At 39.2% G+C, this 24,089-nt stretch overlaps 2 protein-coding genes across 2 annotated transcripts in view; both read left to right on the top strand.

Moving 5' to 3' along the window:
- Nucleotides 1-1,283: 1,283 nt before the first annotated feature.
- On the top strand, nucleotides 1,284-17,847 carry LOC139153200 (WD repeat-containing protein 64-like). Its single transcript, XM_070726877.1, has 6 exons — nucleotides 1,284-1,422; nucleotides 2,347-2,477; nucleotides 11,027-11,129; nucleotides 16,488-16,608; nucleotides 17,200-17,267; nucleotides 17,732-17,847. Exons 1-6 carry the CDS (start codon nucleotides 1,284-1,286, stop codon nucleotides 17,845-17,847), a joined length of 678 nt encoding a protein of 225 aa, XP_070582978.1.
- A 117-nt stretch (nucleotides 17,848-17,964) lies between these two features.
- LOC139161502 (WD repeat-containing protein 64-like) overlaps nucleotides 17,965-24,089 on the top strand; it is a 59,218-nt gene continuing 53,093 nt past the window's right edge. The window contains exons 1-4 of the mRNA XM_070740703.1: nucleotides 17,965-18,344; nucleotides 18,503-18,532; nucleotides 19,906-20,016; nucleotides 23,536-23,753. Coding sequence (XP_070596804.1) covers nucleotides 18,294-18,344; nucleotides 18,503-18,532; nucleotides 19,906-20,016; nucleotides 23,536-23,753 — 410 coding nt within the window. The 5' untranslated portion in view covers nucleotides 17,965-18,293. The remainder of the gene's footprint in view (nucleotides 18,345-18,502; nucleotides 18,533-19,905; nucleotides 20,017-23,535; nucleotides 23,754-24,089) is intronic.

Genomic DNA, 24,089 nt, shown 5'->3' on the forward strand with positions numbered 1-24,089 from the left:
GATACGTCTTACAATCGGGGGTGTCTTACTATCGGGGAAACACGGTAGTAATGCAACTTATCTGGAGAATATTAGTTTGAGGAAAGCTATGAAAACAAGACACTATTTTATTTCAACCTCTGCAGCATGACATTAGCTTTCCTTGAGCATGGGAATTTGCAATTCTCAGTTTTGCCTATCAGCACAGCCAAAGGCTATTCTGATGGAGAGCTATTACACCGATGCATCTGAAGTGAAGCCACCAGGAAACATTATACTATGGTAAATTATTTAATTCAATCTCCAGTACCTTGGCCTTATTAGTAAATTGTCTGTATTACAAACAAGGATTTTATCCCTTTGCAATTGCTGAAAGAAAGTTAAATAATTTTTTATATTTTTTCTTTAAATCGCCAATTTGCCTTTTGAATTTACTATGACTCATTTTGCCCTGAAGATAAACTCCCATATGGCCATCAGCTTGGGAGTTTGGTTTGTGATCTAGATTGGCCAATAGGCCAATGAAACTGAGGGAGGAGTTGTGACATCAGGTATTTGATGGCACATTGAGCCAACAGCTACTGCAGTTATCATTTTTCCAGTCACCAAAGCAATACTTAAGACCTATAGGGGGCATTTCCACAAATGTTATTATTAGGAATAAGAACAGAAGAAAATAATCTGACTGGCCAAAGCTTCTCTATATTTTGTCTATCTCAATAGCTGTGATGTCCAGAAGAAAGATTCACGAAGATAATCTATATGAACTACCAGATGGAGCCTTCTTTAAAAGATCCTTGCAACTATTTCAGGAATTGGTTGACAAAACAGTGGCTCGGAAAAGGGAGGAAAGATTAGGCCTGCCTCTAAATGATTCTGGTAAGGAAAATTTTTATTTCTGTTCTGTGATATACATATCTTTTTTATTAGGTCTTTTTTGGATGACTGAAGAAGGCAAAATACATTTACAGCCAGGTGGATGGTGGCAAATAGAATATAATTATGCAGTTGTTAAGTCACATTAATAGAACATTAATAGGACAGGAGTATGACTAATAAAGTACAGTGGTACCTCATCTTATGAACGCCTCTTCATACAAACTTTTTGAGATATGAACCAGGCGTTCAGGATTTTTTTGCCTCTTCTCATGAACCATTTTCATCTTACGAACCCTCGCTGCTATAAGCAGCGGCCAAAACAAGCGCTTTTAAGTTTGTAGACTCTGATGATCGCAAGGGAACTGGAACCAGGCTTTGCCATGCAGGGTTTCCATCCCCCCCCCAACATCCCTCCCGCTATCATCATGGCAAAGCGCCAAGGCATTGGAGAAGAGAGAACGGGCAGCGAAGGTAGCAGCGGGTGCAAAACATTTTGGAAGAGAGTTCGGGCACAGAACGTAGCAGCAAGCAAGGAGCACATTGAAGAAAGATCGGGCACAGAACGTAGCAGCAAGCCAGGGGAATATGGAAGAGAATTCGGGCGCAGAACATAGAAGAAAAAAGAGGAATAACAGAAAGAGGGATGGGGGAAACAGAGGCTCATTGAAGAACGCTGCTATGTTCTGTGCCCGAACTCTCTTCAATATGTCCCTTGCTTGCTGCTACGTTCTTTGCCTGATCTCTCTTGTAAAATGTCCCTTGCTTGCTGCTATGTTCTCCGCCCGATCTTGCTTCCAAAGTAACCTCTCGCCCGCTGCTTCCTCTGGTCACCACTTTTTTTTTAAAGCATTAAAGTTTTGGATTTTCCTAATTGATTTGCATGCATTATTCGCTTTTACAGTGATTCCTATGGGAAACATTGTTTCATCTTACGAACTTTTCTACTTACGAACCTGGTCACGGAACGAATTAAGTTTGTAAGACGAATTACCACTGTACTGTATAGAATGGCATTTGACATGGATATGTATGCAAATCCTTATAAAATAAGATAATTGAGAGTCATAAATCTTTTGAAATAGGAAATTCCATCAGGATGGATTGCTACAAAATTACCTGAGGTTTAGTGCTGATCTTAAAGCATATCAAATTCAGAAACTTTTCAGCAGTGTTAAATGGAATTTTTAAAATTTCCCTCTTTTTGTGTGAGAGATATGGGGACCCTACACACTTCTTAAAGAAGCTAGCTTTTTTTTTATTATACACCCTAAAGCCAAAGGTTTTTTACTATACATTTTCAGAATTTCCAAGATTTTTAATTGCAGTGTATGTTGATAAGATTTGGAGGTTAAAATGAAAATAAAATAAAAGATTAATAGTGGATTTCTACACAAAATAATGGTGATGGTGAGAAAAGAAATTTGAAAAAATGGTACGCTAGCCTTTGTGGTAATATTCCATGAGTGCATTATTTTGTTCTCATTGCAGAAGAGATGAATTATGACAAATTCTTTGATGCAGTAAAGATTCTTTTTGGTCCAGATGTGAAAGCCCAAGATGTTAAAACTTTCTATAGGAAGATTAGCAACAACCCAGATGGACAGACAGAATGGTGTGAGGTAAGACTTGGGGGAGGAGGTTATGACTAAATCAGATTAACAAAATTGGGAGGGACATTGTAGGTCATCTAATCCAGTGTTTTTCAACCAGTGTGCCGCGAAGCTCAGAGAAAGAACACAAGAGAGAGAGAGAGAGAAAGAAAACAAGAGAGAGAGAAAGAAAGAGAGAGAAAGATAGAGAGAAAGAGAGAAAGAAAGAAAGCAAGAGAGAGAAAAAGCAAGAGAGAGAAAGCAAGAGAGAGAGAGAACAAGAGAGAGAGAGAAAGCAAGGGAGAGAGAAAGAGAGAGGGAGGGAAGGTTGGAGAGAGAAAGACATAGAGGGAGGGAGGGAGGGAGAAAGAGCAAAAAAGAGGAAGGAAGGAAGAGAGAAAGAAAGGGATGGAGAGAGAGAGAAAAAAGAAGGAGGGAGAGAAAGAAGGAGGGAGAGAGAAATAGAGCGAAAGGGAGGAAGAGAAAAAAATTTTTGTCCAAACCTTTTTTTAGCCACACACCCCCCCCCCCCAATGTGCCCCAGGGTTTTGTAAATGTAAAAAATGTGCCGTGGCTCAAAAAAGGTTGAAAATCACTGATCTAGTCCAATCTCCTGTTCAAGCAGGAAACTCTACACTATTTCTGACAAATGGCAATCCAATCTCTTCTTCAAAGTCTCAAGTGATGAGGTTCCCACAACTTCTGAGGGCAAGCTGTTCATTGGTTGATTTTTCTCACTGTTAGAAAGTTCCTCCTTGTTTCTAGGTTGAATCTGTCCTTGATCACTTTCCATCCATTATTCCTTGACTGTCCTTCAGGTACTTTGAAGAATAGCTTGACCCCCCACCTCTTTGTAGCAGCCCCTTAAATATTGAAACACTGCTATCATGTCCCCTGGTCCTTCTCTTCACTAGACTCCCCATGCCCAATTCCGGCAACCACTCTTCATATGTTTTAATCCCCTGATCATCCTGGATGTATTCCTCCGCACTTTTTCTAGAGTCTCAATATCTGTTTTTATACTGTGGTGACCAAAATTGGATGCAATACTTTAGGTGTGGTCTAACTAAGGCTTTATAGAGTGGCATTAGCACCTCCCTTGATCTAGATTGTATCCCTCTGTTAATGCAATTTAGGATTGTTTTGGGTTTTTTGGCAGCTGTTGCACTGCTGGCTCATGTATAGCTGGTTGTCCACTAGGACTCAAAGGTTCCCTCTCACAGTCACTGCTATTAAACATTTAAAAAAATATAAATCAACTTTTTCTGACAATCTATATCACACCTGACCAATCAGCACAAATATGGAAAGCCAGAAAGAACAGGGAACAAGGTAGAGAGAGGAATGGGTGGCATAGTAAAAGTTAGAAGTTTCACTGTAATAAAGGAGAAGTTGGAAGGATAAAGCCACAATCGCCTGGAAAGTATTTTTTAAGTGAGAGGAAAAGGAAGAAAGAGAAACTCAAACTGGAGGAGTCTGCCCTAGTAAAAGAAACAGGAAATGTTTATTCTGAATGTTTTGATTAGTGATATGCAAAAGTTTTGAATTCAGGCTCTTAAATTGGAAACATCCAGTCCCAAATGCAAAACAGCTTCTCACACCAAGACTGTCCTGTTTCAGACTTTGAAATCTGAATGTTTTAGATCTGCTTCATTTTAAGTAAGGTGGAGCAACTTTTATGCTGTTTCACATTAAAAAAACAAAACAAAATTCTAATCCTCAATACTACAGTTTGGTGGTCTGTCCATTCTAGGCAGAGATCTCCACCCTTGGCAACTTTAAACCTGGTGGACTTTAAGTCCCAGAATTCGCCAGCCAGCAAAGCTTAATGTACACCTTCAGCAAAGAGAGAGTCATTCCTTTGATCATTGCATGGAAATGAACTCCAAATTATTCTAGTCAGCTTCTGCCAAGGAAACAAGCAAAACATCTGAAGTCAATTATCAAGGGAGTTTTACTTTAAAGACTCTTAAATCAACTCAGCTGGAACTAATCCTGCTTATTTCCTCTTTTACTTATTCCCCTTTTATTTCAGCAGCAAAACAAATACACAGAGACTCAGGCCATTTCCTATGCCAGGGGTGTCAAACTCATGGCCCACGGGGCAGATGCATGATGCGCTAACCACACCCACACCCAGTTTAGCAAAGGGGGGGAAGTCGCAATACATCATATGATGATAACATGACACTTCAGGTTGAACATCCTTGCCCTATGCCAGGGCCACCATCAGGAATTTTGGGGGCCCATACAGCCTAAGTGTCTGCCCCCCCCCCGCCATTTTAAAACTATTTTAAGTCGCCTAGCCACTCCATCCCCCGGGGATCATTTCCTGCTTCACGCCAAGCGAGGCAGTCCCATAGGCCAGTGTTTCCCAACCTTGGCAACTTGAAGATATCTGGACTTTAATTCCCAGAATTCCCCAGCCAGCGAATGCTGGCTGGGGAATTCTGGGAGGTGAAGTCCAGATATCTTCAAGTTGTCAAGGTTGGGAAGCACTGCCATAGGCTATTTCAGGAACTGGGTTAAGCCGATTGTGTGGACTCGTCCAGGAGAAAGAAAGAAGCGGGAGTGACAAGGGAAAGAAAGATCCTCCTGGCATCGGTCAGGCGGAGCGAGGCTTATTTACGGCTCCTTGGCACTTCTCCCTTCTTGTTGACAAAAAACCATGTGCTTTCTAGCGAGGGGAGAGGGGAGGGGGATCCCACACCCGGCAGCCACCGGCGAGGAGCTGGAAAGGACGAGGGGAGAGAAAAAGCAGGGTACCAGCAGTCAGGCGGGTGTCTTGAGGGGGCACTCCCATCTGGAAGGAAGGGAAGAAAGGCGAGGGCGAGCTAGGAAGGAAGGGAGGGAGGGTAAAAGGGGCGAGCAAGAGAGGAATGGGTGAATGAATGGACGGAGGGTGGGAAGGAAGGAAAGAGAGAAGGGACAGGAACAGAGGAAGGGTGCAAAGGAAGCAAGGAAAGGTGAAAGGGGAGAGTAAGAGAGGAAGGAGTGAAAGAAGGGAGTGAGGGAGGAAAGAAGGGAGGAAGGAGAAGGAAAGCAAGAAATGGAGGGAGGGAAGGAAGGAAGGAAAGAAAGGGGGAAGGGACAGGAACAGAGGAAGGAAGCAAGGAAACTTATGAAAGGGGTGATTAAGGGAGGAAGGACTGAAGGGAGGGAGGGAGGGAAGAAGGTAGGAAGGAGAAAGAAAAGAAGAAATAGAGGAAGGGAGAAATAGCCTAAGGGAGTCCGAGGTGTCCCAAATAGCCACTCCGCCCCGACTGCCCCAGTTTCCAGGAGGGGAGAAACGGGGCTCCTTGGCTGCTTCAGACCTTCTGCCCAGCTGCAAACCGCTCCGCCACAATTTCCACCACCTACCTTGGAGAGTCTGGACCAACGACTGCTCCTTCCTAGAGTGGCAGAACGAGACAGGCGCCCCTTCTTTCCTCCCGCTGGGCAGAGAGCTTTTCCCTGGGAAACCCCCGCAACCCTTCCGGGCTGAATGAAGCGCCCTCCATCCCTGGAGGCCCCGGGGCCTGGACCGATTTTCCCCTCGAGTGGGGCCGAAAAAAGCCCAAGAGAGTCCGAGGGGGCCCAGACAGCCACTCCGCCCCCTGCCCGGTTTCCAGGAGGGGAATCCCCGAATCCCCGGCCCAGCACCTCCGGAGGCCGAAAGGCGCTGCTCTCTTGCCCTCGCAATCCTTGGGGGACACACAAGGCCGGCGGAGAAGCCGGCCAGGCTCAGTCCTCTCCCGGCTTCCCCAGCAGCGCGGCTTGGCTTCCGTAGGGCCAAGTCACCCCCGCGCTTTCTTCCACGGCTGCGATCAGGGCTCCCTGCCTGTCTGCCGGCCTCCCTGCCTTCTTTCCTCGTGGGGGTGGGAAGAAGGTGTGGGCCGCGGTCAGAGAAGCTCCGCAGAGGCGAAGTTTGGCGAGGTGTCTCTTGTCCTTTTGCTTTCCTTGGCGCACTTTTCCCCATCGCAATCTGGGTTGGGGAGTTTTTGGCGGCCGCCGCCCCCCCCCCCCCCATTTTCCAAATTGCCCGGGCCCGTGGCACCACTCCCAGTAGTACCGCCCTCTCGGCGGCCCTGCCCTATGCTATTGTACAATGATGAAGTCATCATTCACCTGGTGCACCAGTTGCAGCCCTATTTGGACCGGGATTCACTGCTCACAGTCACTCACGCCCTCATCACCTCGAGGTTCGACTACTGTAACACTCTCTACATGGGGCTACCTTTGAAAAGTGTTCGGAAACTTCAGATCGTGCAGAATGCAGCTGCGAGAGCAATCATGGGCTTTCCCAAATATGCCCATGTTACACCAACACTCCGCAGTCTGCATTGGTTGCCGATCAATTTCCGGTCACAATTCAAAGTGTTGGTTATGACCTATAAAGCCCTTCATGGCATCGGACCAGAATATCTCCGAGACCGCCTTCTGCTGCACGAATCCCAGCGACCGATTAGGTCCCACAGAGTCATCCTTTTCCGGGTCCCGTCAACTAAACAATGTCGGTTGGCGGGCCCCAGGGGAAGAGCCTTCTCTGTGGCAGCCCCGACTCTCTGGAACCAGCTCCCCCCAGAGATTAGAACTGCCCCCACCCTCCTTGCCTTTCGTAAACTCCTCAAGACCCACCTTTGTCGTCAGGCATGGGGGAATTGAGATGTCTCCCCCGGGCCTATATAATTTATGTATGGTATGTTTGTAGGTATGTTTGCTTAAAAATGGGGGGGTTTAACTATTTTAAATTTTAAATTGTATATTATTAGATTTGTTATGAATTGTTTTATTGTGTTGTGAGCCTCCCCGAGTCCACGGAAAGGGGCGGCATACAAATCTAATAAATAAATAAATAAATAATGTAGTGATGTCAGAATAGAGCCAACTACATTGCTTCAGCAGGATACATACTGCATCTTATTCAGTGAATCCATAAATCAGCAATATTTGCACAGTATTGGAAGAATCTTATGCTAGTAAAGTTTTCTTCTACTTTCATATGGATTATGTTTCTTAAGCCCACATCTGTTGTATCTGACTAATAGTGTCACGGTTACATACTTATCAAACCTGCAGATGTTGATCCCAATCAAATCTTGATTCATTGATAAAACTTGTTCCAAAAAATTATTATTTTTGGCTACACTGTCATCTTCTGAGAAGGTCTTATGCTTTCAACTGTTTGACGACTGGACTATGGTATGGTAGAATAGGCAGTGATTTGAGCTGATAGCAGAAAATTGAAGCACTTACAGTTTTGCTAGCAGTACAATTTAGGTCATTTCCTGCAGGGTAGGTTGAAGTAACTGCAGTTAAAACATCAGCCGAAAATATTTGTACTGGTGAGGCTTTATTCATTTTTAACTTTTGGTTTTAATAAATAAATAAAATGGATGTAGCTTTTTGATCAAATGTTTTTCTCAAAGTAAATCTTAAGTGAATTTTACACCAAAATATTAATACAGTAAATACACTATGTGGAAAAAAATTGCAATCCCAGCAGTCACAGTCATGGAGTTTGGATTAATTTAAAATATCCTAACACTTATGCAAAAAATATCATCCCAAACATAGTGCAAGTAGTCTTGAACTTAGAAGAGTTCATTTAGTGACTATTCAAAGTTATAAAGGCATTGAAAAAAGTGACATGACCATTTTCATAGTTACAACATTAGTAGCATCCCGATGATCATGTGATCAAAATTCACATGTTTGGCAACTGGTTCATACTTATTACAGTTGCTGTGTCCCAAGGTCATGTGATCACCTTTTGCAACCTTTTGACAAGTAAAGTCAATGGGGTAGCCAGATTTACTTAACAACCGTATTACTAACTTATCAATTGCAGTGATTCACTTAACAACTGTGGCAAGAAAGTTCGTAAAATGGGGCAAAACTCCCTTAACGAATATTTCACTTAACAACATAAATGTTGGGCTCGATTGTGGTTGTAAGGCAAGGACTACCTCTTTTCATGACATCCTGTGGTGTTCGTTTGAGGTTCTGTATTGGCCAGACTGACTTATTTCAGTCAGTTCACTTTTAGAGTCTAGGAAGTGATGGCAAACCATTTTTTGGTTTGTGTGCCAAAAGGGGGGAGTGCGGTGGGGTCACAGCCATAGTTCCCTCTAAGCTGAGCAGTGAGCAATCGCTCACTTAAAAATGATCATCAACTCAGAGTTTTCCAAACCTGCCCAGAAGCCGAGAGGGAAAGAGTGAGAGAGAAGGAGAGAGAGAGGAAGAGAGAGAAACAGACAGAAAAAAGAGAGGAAGGAAAAGAGAAAGAAAAAGAATGGGAGTAAGGAAGAGAGAAAGAAAATCAAAATCTAGTTTGAAACTAGCTCAACTATTTAAGTGGCATTTTGATATTGATAGAGTTGCCCTATTATGAGCTCACTGTTATAGACACACAGTACAGTATTTTATTTTGAAATTCTCTGAGGCAAAACAGGGTGGGTTTTTTATTTGTTTGTTTGTTTATTTATTTATTTATTTCTGTGCCGCCCAGTCCCGAAGGGACAGCTGCTCAGACACTATACTTTTCCGCCCACCCCCCCAAAAAATTAGAGGGAACACTGGTCACAGCATGTGTGCCCACACCCATAATTCCATGTCCCCACCCCACCCCATATGCATATGTGACCTCTCACTCCTGGCACATGATAGCATAACCATTTTTCGCTCTCCCCAGCTTTAGAGCCTTTCTAGGAGCTGGGGAGGGCAAAAACAGCCTTCTACACCCCACCTCCCCAGACGTCCTCCAGAGGCGGGAAATGTTCCATTTTCCGACTTCTAGATGAACCAAAAGTTGTGTTTTAGCTCTCCTCAGGTTTCAGAGCCTTTCTAGGAGCCTGGGGAGGGCAAAAACATCCTCCCCCCCCCCCCCGGAGGCATTCTGGAGACCAGAAATGGCCTGTTTCAAATTGGGGAATGGGCCATTTCTGACTTTTGGAGGGCCTCCGTGGGGATAGAGAAGCCCATTTTCTCCCTCCCCAGGCTCCTAGAAAGGTTCTGGAGCTTACGGACAGCAAAAAAACCCAGCCCTTCCCAATCCCCTCTGGAGGCTGAAAACAGGCTGTTTCTTATTTATCTATCCATCCATCCATCCATCCATCCATCCATCCATCCATCCATCCATCCATCCATCTTTTATTTATTTATTTATTTATTTATTTATTTATTTATTTATTTATTTATTTATTTATTTATTTATTTATTTATTTATTTATTTATTTATTTATTTATTTGATTTTTATGCCGCCCTTCTCCTTAGACTCAGGGCGGCTTACAACATGTTAGCAATAGCACTTTTTAAAAACAGAGCTAGGCTATTGCCCCCACAATCCGGGTCCTTCTTGACTCCCAGTGATCCCAAAGGGCCCAAAAATCATCTGACTGGCACATGCATGTACACTGGCCTGAGCTTGTAATGCCCACCAATATGGCTCCATGTGCCGCTTGTGCTATAGGTTCGCCATCAAGGGTCTAGGATCTTCAAATATGATTTAGAGACTGAAGCTGCTATTTCTGGCTTAGAAAACCATTTAGACAATCATGGGTTTTCCCCAAGATTTGGAAAAAACTAAGTGTGCATTCTGACATCACAGCATTCCTCCAACCTTTCCTATTTGCAATCCAAATTCAAGTTATGGAATTTGTATCATGGCATTACAATATATTTTCCTCTACTGCCATAAGGCTGAAAGTCATTTTGGATTGTTAAAATACAAATATTAAAGAAATGCTGTTGGCTGTTATACTTGGCTTTGATATAAGACATTGAAGCACTCTCACACGCTTGGCAAAGTTGCTGGATGGGGTTAATAATATACTTTTTGTGATTATTTTGTTGCCAGGGTGTCAAGGGTACAAGAAGAAGATGGTACTAAACATAAAAACAATCTGCCAGGCCTCCAGAAGGCTGCTATTTCCACTGTTCTTTCTTGCATTAATAACATTTAGACATGATATTACTGGGTACATTGCTCAACAATAGTAACTGTTAGAGGCGTCTTGGAGTCCATTTAAATATGAGCCAGCAGTGTGCAGCAGCTGCCAAAAAAGCCTACCCAGTTCTAGGCTGTATTAAGAGAATCAAGATCAGGTGATTCCCGAGTCTGCGGAGAGGGGCGGCATACAAATCCAATAGATAGATAGATAGATAGATAGATAGATAGATAGATAGATAGATAGATAGATAGATAGATAGATAGATAGATAGATAGATAAAATCACTTTATAAGGCCTTGGTAAGGCCACACTTGGAATACTGCATTCAGTTTTGGTTGCCATGATGCAAAAAGGCTGTTGAGACTCTGAAAAAAGTGCAGAGAAGAGCGACAAAGATAATTAGGGGACTGGAGGCTAAAACATTCATGTTATGAACTTTTTTTTTCTAATTATCTGTTCTAGAATATACAGGGTATTAAAATACTTATAGAATTGTCAAGACTCATTATCCTTGATCTTCAGGCATATTATCACAAACATTTCTAGTGTTGGGAATTATTTCTCATACAACTTATAATAGCCAGATACAAATATTTATTTTTTCATGACTATTTACATTTTCATATACATTTTGGGGTTTCATTTAGATCTTTGGATACTACATGGTGGAAGGTGATATTCTTGCTGACCAGCTTGATGAAGAAAATATGGTTTTCCTGGTATCCAAAAAGCAACGGATTGCAAAAGCAGGTCTGGTTTTCAACGTTCCATCCCAAAATAAAAGTCCAGCCTCATTTATTAGTATAAGCAAAATAATGTATTCATCGTTTATAGATACATTGGTTAAACATATTTTTTCACTTTTTTTAATGTTGTTTGATATATATTTTCTTTAATCACATTTTTATTACTGTCTTATTTGGCATTTTGTGTTAGCAAAAACTTCAGAAGAGAAGGATTTAGGAGTAGTGATTTCTGACAGTCTCAAAATGGGTGAACAGTGCAGCCAGGCGGTAGGGAAAGTAAGTAGGATGCTTGGCTGCATAGCTAGAGGTATAACAAGCAGGAAGAGGGAGATTATGATCCCGCTATATAGAGCGGTGGTGAGACCACATTTGGAATACTGTGTTCAGTTCTGGAGACCTCACCTACAAAAAGATATTGACAAAATTGAATGGGTCCAAAGACGGGCTACAAGAATGGTGGAAGGTCTTAAGCATAAAACGTATCAGGAAAGACTAAATGAACTCAATCTGTATAGTCTGGAGGACAGAAGGAAAAGGGGGGACATGATCGAAACATTTAAATATGTTAAAGGGTTAAATAAGGTCCAGGAGGGAAGTGTTTTTAATAGGAAACTGAACACAAGAACAAGGGGACACAATCTGAAGTTAGTTGGGGGAAAGATCAAAAGCAACATGAGAAAATATTATTTTACTGAAAGAGTAGTAGATCCTTGGAACAAACTTCCAGCAGACGTGGTTGGTAAATCCACAGTCACTGAATTTAAACATGCCTGGGATAAACATATATCCATCCTAAGATAAAATACAGAAAATAGTATAAGGGCAGACTAGATGGACCATGAGGTCTTTTTCTGCCGTCAGACTTCTATGTTTCTATGTTTCTGTTTCTTAATCAGAGTGGAATATATGTCAGTTTTATTTTGTTTCCTTTACTTGAAACCTGATGACCAGCGGTGAAATCTACTTACCTTCCATACTGTTCAGAAGTGCTCAGTTCACTTCGCTCATGAGTGCATTTTTTTCACCCTTGCTCCACTCGCGTAGGTGCTTTTTCACCCTGCACAGAATGCTTTGGGTATACACAGAGGGTTAAAAACAAGAAAATTGTAACATCGGGGCGGGGGGCAGAACTTCACACTACTGCTGCTACTGGTTCTCTGAATCACCTACTGCCACCACTGCTGGTACATCCAGACCAAGCTGAACCGGTATCATTTCGTCCTTGCTGATTCATACAATATTTTTAACTTGGATATTACATAGTCTAGGTTCGTGCAAAATATTTAAACTTGCAAATAAACTGTTATCACAACATACTGAACAAAAAAATTATTACTAATCAAGTTTAAGAACTTGTGCAATTGCATTTGCTACATGTTTATCTAAACTAGTTAAACATATATAAATATAATAATGGGGTCCATTGTAGACTTTGGAATTTTCTTAAAATAGGTTTTGACGTGGTTTCTTGGTGTGTTTTTTTTTAATCAAATAGTACCTCAGATATAATTTTGCTAATATTGCACTGGCAACTCTACCCAGTCTTCTTTGATATCCACAAAGTAGGATTGTCAAAACCAATCAATAATCTTTTTTTGCAAAAAGTTTTTTTTATTTCTCTCCACATTAAAAACATACATTCAACATTATATACAGTCCATCATAGTCTGTCATAAATGTGTCTCCTTATTTATCTTTACAAGCCAGCAAAAATGAGAACAGAATTCTAAAGATGTGAGGCCACCAATGAGAAAGCCCTGCTCCTGGTATCACCAGCTCATCCTATATAAATTGAAGATCTCCAGATACACTGGACTTCTCCTTCTCAAGTTCTCAGCTAGCAAAAGATGAGGAAAGACTGCACTAATTAAAGTCTGTCAGAGAATAAGCCTCATTAGACTGATTTTAGGGCTTTAGCAAGCTTATTCAGATATAGTCAGTCCTTCACATAACGTAACATAAACCATGTAGTATTTAATGCACTTTGAATTATGTTTGGACATACATGCACGTACAGTATGTATCTGGATAATACATAACATATGTACATGCCGACTGGATGAAGTTAGTTGGGGGAAAGATCAGAAGCAATGTGAGAAAATATTATTTTACTGAAAGAGTAGTAGATGCTTGGAACAAACTTCCAGAAGAAGTGGTTGGTAAATCCACAGTAACTAAATTTAAACAAGCCTGGGATAAACATATATCCATCCTAAGATAAAATACAGGAAATAGTATAAGGGCAGACTAGATGGACCATGAGGTCTTTTTCTGCCGTCAATCTTCTATGTTTCTATGTACATAACTATCACATTCCTAACCCTCACATTTACAATATCTCTATAAGTATGGCTTATACTTTTTCTACCCAAGAGGACATCACACAAGGCTGCTGAGGATTGACTTATTTGTTAAGCATTGCAATGTTCTCAGATGCTTTGCACCCATCAAGCATAATTCTTGCATTCAAGAACCAACTTTTTAACTTTATTTTTGTTGCAAAAACATTGCATAATCTAGTCACTTTATCTGCTCTCTTTCTGTAAATCAGCAGTTTGTGTTCTTGTATTCGTGTATTTTTAGCAACCTTATAAAGAATTATCATAATAATTAATAATAATAATTTATTAGATTTGGATGCTGCCCCTCTCCAAAGACCCGAGGCGGCTCACAACATAACGACAATACAGTACAGTACAAATCTAATATTTTTTAAAAAAAATTTAAAAACTAATTTAAAATACATTATCATAAAAACCTCTTGTTAATGCATAGCATTTCCTGAATTTTGTTCAATAAATGGCTCAAATAACCACTTCATAAGCAAATTAAGTTTGTATTTTAACATATTTCCAATTATGCCATTTATAATGTGCAGTATGTGCAAAGTCGTATAGAATTTTCAGAATTCTTACAGCATTTATGACTTTCTTGGCATCTATTTTTTGGGGGGGAGAGGGGGATACTAAAATTTCAATCAATTAATATAGAGCTGGAAGGGACCTTGGAGGTCTTCTAATCCAACCCCTTGCTCAAGCAGATAGGTAGTTGTCCACTCTTTTCTTAAAAATCTCCAGTGATGAAACACCTAGTTTCAGAAGTCAAGCTGCTCCACTAGTTAATTGTCCTCACTGTCAGGAAGTTTCTCCTTAATTCCTGGTTGCGTCTTTCCTTGATTATTTTCCATCCATTGTTTCTTGACTTGCTTTCTGGTGCTCTTCCAGATTTGTAGCATTTGTTTTAATTCTGCTGCTCAACATACTTTTATTCTCACACAGATCTCTAAAATATGCAGCATTCTTTGCCTAAGTTTCATCATAAGCCATTTCATAATTTTTATCTTTTTAATTGATTCACTTGCTACAGACCTTTTGCTTAATCTTTTTCATCCATGCCCATAATAATTGTTTAATTTCATCAAAAATTGTCCTGCATCTTTTCTGCTTCTTCTAATTTTACTGCTCCATGCTGCGTTGACTACATTCTTTGTATCTTTTTTCCCAATATTTGCAGTATACAATAACCTTTCTTGTCATGTTTTGTAGTAATCGTTATCTAATGTATTCCGCCAAGCATCTTTTCTCATGCTTCCCATTAGTGTAACTCCCACACACAATTTCTCTACTGTGGTTCTTTGTAAAATAATATTTATTTATTTTTATTTTATTTATTCATTTGTCCAATACACAAATACATAGGAAGAAAAATAGACATGCGGTAATAGATATAAGGGTAAAAGTGAACTTAGAGGAGAGGATATATGAAAGGAAGAGAATATATATGATAGGTGAAAGAAAGGAAAGACAATTGGACAGGGGACGAAAGGCACACCAGTGCACTTATGTTGTCGTGTTTCAAGTGGCTTCCTCATTACCATTCCTTATGATAATATCAAGTTACCGTTTGTAGGAAATTGTCTTGTGCTTTCTCCTTTTGCAATTTGTCTATTTTGACTTCTCTCTTTTCTCTTGTGGCAATATATAAAAGAACCACTCTTGAGATGACCAGGAATGGTTCATCCCACATTTAGAAAGTCTCGTCACCCTTGTAATCTTTAGTAATTCTCTGAGTCTTTTATCATCAAATCAATCATGTTTTTTTATTCCTTCCTTTGTCATAGATATATGTGAACCAATTTATGCTTAACAGACATTTTTCTAAGAATGTACCCATTAAGCAATCACAGTTCTTGTTCATTCTTGGTACCCCACATGGCTCAATCTCTTTTTCAGCCCATTCCCATCCATTCATGTCACCTAACAACATCACATTCATTCATGCTACTTTTTGCAGCAATGATCTTATGAATTTCTACTTTGGTTCATAGGTTGTTGTTCTATCACTGAGTCATGTTTAACACTTTCTGACCCCATGGACCATAGCATGCCAGGCCCCCTGTCCTCCATTGTCTTCTGGAGTTTGCCTAAATTAATGTTCATTGTGTCAATGAACATCTTATTCTCTGTCGTCCCCTTCTTCTTTTACCTTCAATCTTTCCCAACATCAAGGTCTTTTCCAATGAATCCTGTCTTCTCGTTAGGTGGCCAGAGTATTTAAGTTGCAACTTCAATATCTGTCCTTCCGCAAACAGTCAGGTTAATTTCCTTTACGATTGATTGATTTGATCTCCTTGTGGTCCGAGGGGCTCTCAAGTGTCTTTTCCTACTACAATTTGAACTTTCCAGAGTTTGTTGTGATCCATGCAATCAAAGAAAATCTTTGGTTCATATCTGCATCAGCCTACATTAGGGATCTGCAAGCTTTTTTTTTTTAAAGGGCCAGTTTCTATCCCTCTTTTACCTGCACAGTGTGTCTGGCAAATCTGCAAGGCAAGGACCATGGCAATCATTGAATAGTGCCAGCAAGGAGGTTGATGATAGGCTGCTGTCACCCAGGGCACCCCACCTCTTATTCAGAGAGTTGGGCAGAGACGTGGATTTGATGATCTGAGGCCTACCTGTTCAATTAGCCATAGTGCTTCAATTTTCTCCATATATCCTCAATATCAATTTTCATGTATATTTCTTAACCTTATAATAAATGTCCTTTAAAAGATTTTAAAAAACAAGAAAAAGCAAAAAAAATTCATTACATTCAGCAGTTTTTTAAAAATTAAATTTAACCCTTACTAAGAAAAAATTATAACAATTTCAAGGGGAAAAAGATATGTATCACAAATATTGCCATAAACCAAATTAACAAACCCAATTAATAATAATTCCTTTTAATAGGTAAATAAAAACATTTTAAAAATAAAAATTAAAAAAGGAAGAAGGGAAATTAACAGGTTAATTAATTCCCTGCCTTCATATGTATTGAGTAATTTCCAGTTTAAATTATATTTTGTTTATCTTTCTTGTAGGAGTCAAGAGAAGTGATGTATTTCGATGTATGGTAAAGATACCTCAACTTGATTTTTTGCTAACAGCATCCCAAAAAGGAGTGATATCTATTTTTTCTGGCCAGGTGATTTTGAAATACCGGTATATATATTTTCTTTATTGAATTAAAATCCTGTCTAATTAGACAGACACTTAAAGTATTGTGAGGGGCATTGTCCTGTCCTTATATATGAGTCAGATTGAACTTCATATGAAATAAATTATTACTTCTACAAATTTGACGTTTTATTTCATATTTTCAGAATTTCAAATTTGAAATTTCATTTCAAATTTTCAGAATTTCAAATTTGAAATTTCATTTCAAATTTTCAGAATTTCAAATTTGAAATTTCATTTCAAATTTTCAGAATCTGAAAATTATTTGCTTTGATATATGATTTTGGCACAAATTTATAGAAGTGATATTTATAAAAATAAAAAGCCACCTCTGAGTTTAAAAGTTTCACAATCTTAGTACTAATAAAAGTTCTTAAACTTTGTAAATGTCAGTAGCTCTAGAAATTAATAGTAAGTGTTCAAAACATTAAAAAAATTAGAGGGTACCCCCCGCCCAACAAAATGTCAACACTGCCTGTAAAATGCCTCTTTGAAGACAATTTGAAACTGGGATTCCATTTCTAAAACGATCCTTTTCCTGGGTATTGTTCATCTTTTGATGATATTTTGCAACAGAGAAAAGGTTGTTAATCCTTGGTTACATACTCCTGCTTTGCAACGTGAACGTTGGTACCAGCATGTTGGTAAGTTAAAAATATTCTTTTGAATACATATTAATTAACAACAGATAGACAATCACTTCTCCAGTATTTCATCTGCTTTTTCCTCTTCCTCTTTCTAATAATTGTCATCAGAGAATAAGGAATTGTCTGGGGGGTTTTCTTTTTACTATTAGATACAGTTTTATGACTTCTTTGTCTCCTATACTTTATGTACAAATGGATAAGTGAATACTGCGCAATTTATGAATCCTTACCAGGGGTGGGCTTCAGATCCTTTAGCAATGGGTTCTCTGCACCGTTGGTGGGGTTGGGGCGGCTAGTCAACTGCCTGCACCACGACAGAGGAAGGTGCTTTTCACTCTCCCCAGGCTCCGTAGATTTTGCTCAAGTCTCCGGGACGGCAAAAACTGCTTCCCCCAGGGTCCAGATGCCATTAACAGGCCCCTTTCCGGAACTTCTGGGTGCCTGTTTTTCTCCCTTTCCAGGGCTCTTGAAGTTTTCATCAAGCCTCTGGGAGGGCAAAAACAGTTTCCCCCAGGGTCTAGAAGCCCTCCCGAGGCCAGAAACAGGCCCGTTTCCAGACTTCTGGAACCTCCGGTAGACATGTTTTTTGCCTTCCCAGGCCCTCCACATATCCCCTGCACTTACCTAGAATGATGAACAGGCCGTGTGGAGACCCCTGAGAGGAGAGGGAGGGAAGGGGAAGAGTAGGGTGAGCGTGGTCAGCCAAGGATGGCATTTGGGTATTTGCCAAACCCCGGCAATCCTTGGCTAGAGGATCGACTGAACCCTGCCAAACCCATCCCTGCTCCTTATAGCAAAACAAGCTGATTCAATACAAAAAGAATCCAGATTTCTACACATCAATATTTATATAGAAGAAGCAATTTTTGGAAGCTTCATTTGCATCAAAGATCAGTAAAACCCCTTTCTAACCTAGTCACAAAGGGTACAGGACCTATAATCCTTCATTCTAGCCATATTATTGGAGAGTAAAATTCTTTGCATATTATTTTGTTTTAACCAGAGTTAGCTGAAGAAACCTTAATGCCCGATTCCCCTATCTGTGGTATGAATCATGGTCAACAATCCAAACAGGTAAATCCAATCATCTCCCTAAGCCAAAAAAAAAAAAAAGCACTGTTACTTCCTGTGAGAATTGTGAAAATAATTGAGAATTTCTGCCCTATTTTCCTTGTGCAGGTATTGTTTCTTTTCTATTTTTTTCTGACTGTGTCTTATTTTTGGTTTTCCAGATGCGAATACTAGCAAGTACCAGCATCCCAGTAAGTTTGCATTTTTCTCACATTTGGTTCAGCTAATTAAGCCATTTAATTCATTAAAATATACTGTATGGGGATTGTAATACTTTTATTTCTTAGTTTCCTGTATAAATTTACATTTCCAGACAAACTATGTCCTTTTCATATAAGATACGACATATAATATATTTAAATTATCCACTCTAAAAGCCAGTTACTTTCAAGAAAATATGATGGAAATCATAAAAATCAAACTCAGAGAAGTTTCTAAACTTATCTCATTTTTCTGATCTATGACTATTTGTGATAATTAATATCACTTCCAAACTCATCCAATTTAGAATTTGCCCAAAGGATTACAAAGACTTGATCCCAACCTTACCCTCAAGAATAACAGCACCCTACCCAATACATTATTTGGTGCCCACCAGATTGCCAGGTTGATCTTGTTTTATTACATTATTTTAACTGTCAAAAATGTGGTGAGCAAGCATGCTGAAATCAAAGTATTTGTCTGAAGTATAATAATTCAAAGTATACTGAGAAAAACTATACCTTTGTTTGCCACTGAGTATATGACAGGTGAGATTCTGACAGGTCTGGAAACCCGGTAGCGGAAATTTTGAGTAGTTCGGAGAACCACTCCACTTTGCTGTAAGCCGCCCTGACTCTTTTGGAAGTGGGTGGCATACAAAAATAAATAAATAAGCAAAGAAACAAACAAACAAGTGAGCAAGCAAGCAAGGCCCCAGAGTGGAGTGAGAATGGAGATTTTGCAATATTCTTCTCTCAGGAGTGGGAGAGAATGGGGATTTTGCAGTATCCTTCTCTGCCACGCCCACCAAGCCATGCCCACAGAACCGGTAGGGAAAATTTTTGAATTTCACCCCTGGTATAAGGCTATTTTAGGTAACACTTTTCACAATAGCCATTTTATGAGCATTCTCGAAACAAGTTCTAAAGATGCAAAGTGTATCTACTGTTTTAAAAAAGATTACAGATATATGGACAAAACAGCTACATTGATGAAAGCTGATTTAGAATTTTAACAAAATAAGGACCTCGGATAGGGTTTGGAAACAATGTTCCTACAATAGAAAGCTTTGGTTCACATTCTTATTACCATATTTCTATCTTATTGAAGTTTCCAAGTAAACATTTTAAATGGTTCTATAAATGATATACAATAATCAATAGGGTTTTATTAATTTATTTTACCACATTTCCAGGTCTCCTTGACATTGGAATGGGACAATTTGCTGCAGCCAGTTCTTTCTTCTAATACAGTATATACATTGAAATTGAAAGTTCTTTGAACATCAGATATAATTAAGGCTGTTGCCCAGGAAGCTCAGTAATCAGAGAGGTTGATTTCGCCAATATTTATTTTTCATCAGGAGAGTTCCTGGATCACTGGATGTGACTACCTTGGTCAACTGAAGCGTGCTGTTGGTGTGACAGAAAGATCTATCGTCATATGGGACTATAAAACCCAAGGCAGTGCTCTGGTATGACACTTAGGGATGGGTATGTAGTAAACATAAGGACATTAGTAAATCAACACATGCAAATACAAATTCATTCAAATGTATCTATGTAGAGTGTACCTGTAAGCTTTCAAGCTCAAAAAGAAACATTGATAGATATTAATGTCAACTTTTGACATTCACAGAATACCTTAATTTCAATATAAAATTCAATACAGTGATACCTTGTCTTACGAGGTAATTGATTCCAGGACGAGGTTCGTAAGGTGAAAAGTTCGTAAGATGAAACAATGTTTCCCATAGGAATCAATGGAAAAGCGATTAATGCGTACAAGCCCAAAATTCACCCCTTTTGCCAGCCGAAGCACCTGTTTTCGCACTGGGGGGATTCTCCTGAAGCTCCCCTCCATGGGAATCCCCATCTCTGGATTTTGCAATGCTGCTGGGGAATCCCAGCAGGGGAATCCCAGCATCGCAAAAACGGGCGCTTCGTTGGCAGCAGAAGTCCGGAAGCGGGGCATCCCAGCAGCAGCGGGTTCATAAGGTGAAAATACTTCGGAAGAAGAGCCAAAAAAATCTTAAACCCTGGCTTCATATCTCAAAAAGTTTGTATGATGAGGGGTTCGTAAGACGAGGTATCACTGTATAAGGTAGAAACTATAAAATGCATTACAGACAGTATTGACATTGAAAATGGTCCCCACAGTAGAGATTTTCCACATTCCACATGTGTAACAATAAAATTGTTTTCAAGCCAAAGTAAACTCCAAGTATTGTTTGGTATAGGAATGGGTTCTAACTTACACGCTGCTGGTTCGCTTCCTCCCGCTGTGCGTGGCTGCACTTTGTGGCATGTGCGGAAAGTACGTTGCGTATGCGCAGTGACAAAAAAGCCAAAAACAAGATGGCAACGCACGTGCAGTGCTGAAAACTCTGTTTCTGCACAGACACAGAAGAAACAAAACCTGGGGGGGGAAATCCTCCCAAAAAAAATTTTCAAAAAAAAAATCCAAAAAAATGATGGTGGTACCCACCTACCAGCACTCACAGAACTGGTCCCTTGACATCGCCAGCAGGTCTCTACCAGTTCAGGCAAACTGGTCTGAAGCAGGAGACACCCATCTATGGTTTGGTAGCAATATAGCAGTCATTTTCCATTTTCTTCTGAGGATTTGTTTTTTTACTTTTCCTCACTCACCCCGAGTCTGCGGAGAGGGGCAGCATACAAATCTAAATAATAAATAATAAATAAATAAATAAACTCTTATCTATAAACCTGGGATTCCCTGGAGATCTTCAATTTAAGTACCAATCAAGTCTAACCTTGTTTAGTTTCCAAGCCAAGATATGATCCGCTATTCTCTAAAACCTCCTTTGTGTAGATTCATTAATGTTGTAATATGACTGCTCTAACTCGTTCTTTAGGGCACTTGGGTTATACAGTACATTCCAGAACAAAGTTAGAACTGGACGCTGGGATATTCTTTTGGACCTAAGGAATTTATTGCATCTTCTGCTTTATCAGCTCAGACTAGAATTGGCCTCATATCCTCGTGCCTTTAGACTATTATAGTGCATCCCACGTGCTGCTATAGCTCAAAAAATATAATTGCTTCAAAATTCATTTGCATTTGATTGAAACAAACCATACTGATTGTTTTACACCAGGCTTATTTTTCAAAGTTACTTCTTATATTTATAAAAAATACCACGAGTAGTTATCTTTTCAGTCCAAATACTGTTTAAATTATGCTCCAGTTGTCAATTGAAATTAGAGTATTATTTTTAGGGCTGTTTCTTATAATGAAAAATTAGATGAAAAAAAATCATTATTTTTTTTAAAAGGGTTTTATCAGAAGTACTAGTGGATACAATTTGCAGGAAGCTATTGCTCACCAAGTCCCACTATTGATATACAGATTGTATTGGAGTCATCTCCAATGTACAGGGTACATTTTACTAATATAGATTTAAAATTATTTCAAAAGTTTCTAGTAGCAGATTGAAGCATTCTCTTCCCATTAGCAGCAGGACAAACATTACTATCACACAACATTCACTACAGAGGTGGGTTCCTCCCGGTTCACACCGGTTCTATAGAACCAGTAGCAAACAGCTGGTGATATCATGGTGATGTCATGGAATCAGTTCTGTTGATGCCAGTCCATGGATGCCATCATCTTTTTTGGAGGGGATTTTTTTCGGGAGGTGGATTTTTTTATTGATTTTTTTTTTCTGCACAGAGTTTGTTTGGAGTTGGGTGGCAGATAAATCCCATAAATAAATGCAGAGAAGCCAAGTTTCTGGCACTGTGCATATGGCAACATCTTGATTTTGCCTTTCTTGGGGGGAGGGACTGGGGTACAAACATAAACAAAAACAAGTAGGTATAAGTAAATTTGGACTATAGGACAGTAGAACAAGGACAATGGGCACGATTGTGCGCTTATGCATGCCCCTTTATTTATTTATCTTTTCCTTATAAAAGTCTTCAAAAACAATTTCTAAATAAAGATAAATTCCTGAAAGTTGCACACAAATAGCAGTGGAGTTCTAAAGTTAGAGAAAAATGTGTCAAATATTTTTAAAGACAAAAAGCAAATAGCATGATTTTAAAAACCTCTCAGTTTTTAATCCATAAGGAAAAAGCCATAAAAAAGTATTGTCCAGCTATTACAGGCAGAATTTTTTAGGGTCATATACAGTGATCCCTCGTTTTTTGCGAGGGATGCGTTCCAAGACCACCCGTGAAAATGAATTTCCATGAAGTAGAGGAAAGATATTTTTTAATGTATTTAATGAGTATTTGGACTTTTAAAACCCACCCTTTGCATTAAACAGTCATTCTATAATTTTTCTCAGCTGGAACTACATGTGATATCCTACCAGTTTCTTTAATAGAGTACAGTAGTGTAGAAGAATTTTATGAATTTTTAATGGATTTAAAAACTTCAATGGATTTAATGGATTTAAGCCCCCTTTGAAAACCCGTGAAGTATTTATTTATTAGATTTGTATGCTGCCCCTTTCCGCAGACTCGGGAAGTAGCAAATCCGCGAAAGATGAACCGCAAAGTAGCAAGGGATTACTGTATTTAGTGTCATATATATATTGAGCCGCTCCGAGTCTTTGGAGAGGGGCGGCATACAAATCTAATAAATTATTATTATTATTATTATTATTATTATTATTATTATTATTATTATTATTATTTTAAATGTGTAGCTTTATTCCAAGTGTATTTTTTAAAATTCATATCAGTTAAGTGTTATTTATCTCCAAAGTTGTATTTTCAGTTATAAGAACTCCCTTTAGAGAATTATACAAGGTTCCCCATTCACAGAAAAAGTAATGAACATGGATGAAGATAGCATTATGGAACAAAGTAAATATAATTTAAGGATTGAAACTGAATCAAGAGAATTGTGTGGAATTTCCTCTAAAGTCTTTAAGCAAAGTTCTGAAACCAATTACTGTTTTTAGTCAACCAAGATAAGATAAATGCTAAAGCTTATAATGAACAATTGCTTGTTTTTGTAGGATAACTGCTGTATAATCAAACCCATGGAACATTGTCTCCTCTCTGTTTGTGCTATTCCTCACCCATCAGAACTTCTAGTGAAGGATGACATCTTGCTTGGGGATGATGGTGGATATGTTACTTTGTTTACACTTACCAGTGATGACTTTGGTCTAAAGCAATCTAAATCTAAAAAGAAGCAGTACATGTTGATCGTAGATTCTAAGAAATTCAAAAGGTGAGTTCATAGTCTCTGAAAAATCTTATTTTTGAAATTTGTAATTTCAAAATTATAACTTCAAATGAGGGTCTGGAAGTCTAATATGTCAGGATAAATTTTCTACTTCAAATATAATAATAATAATAATAATAACAACAACAACAACAATAACAACAACAACAACAATGATTTATAATGCCCTATTTAACAAAGGGCATAACAGCATGTTAGCAATAGCACTTTTTAACAGAGCCAGCATATTGCTCCCACAATCCGGGTCCTCATTTTACCCACCTCGGAAGGATGGAAGGCTGAGTCAACCTTGAGCCGGTGATGAGATTTGAACTGCTGATC

Source organism: Erythrolamprus reginae, chromosome 1 (assembly GCF_031021105.1).
Source record: "Erythrolamprus reginae isolate rEryReg1 chromosome 1, rEryReg1.hap1, whole genome shotgun sequence".
Taxonomy (NCBI): Eukaryota; Metazoa; Chordata; class Lepidosauria; order Squamata; family Dipsadidae; genus Erythrolamprus; species Erythrolamprus reginae.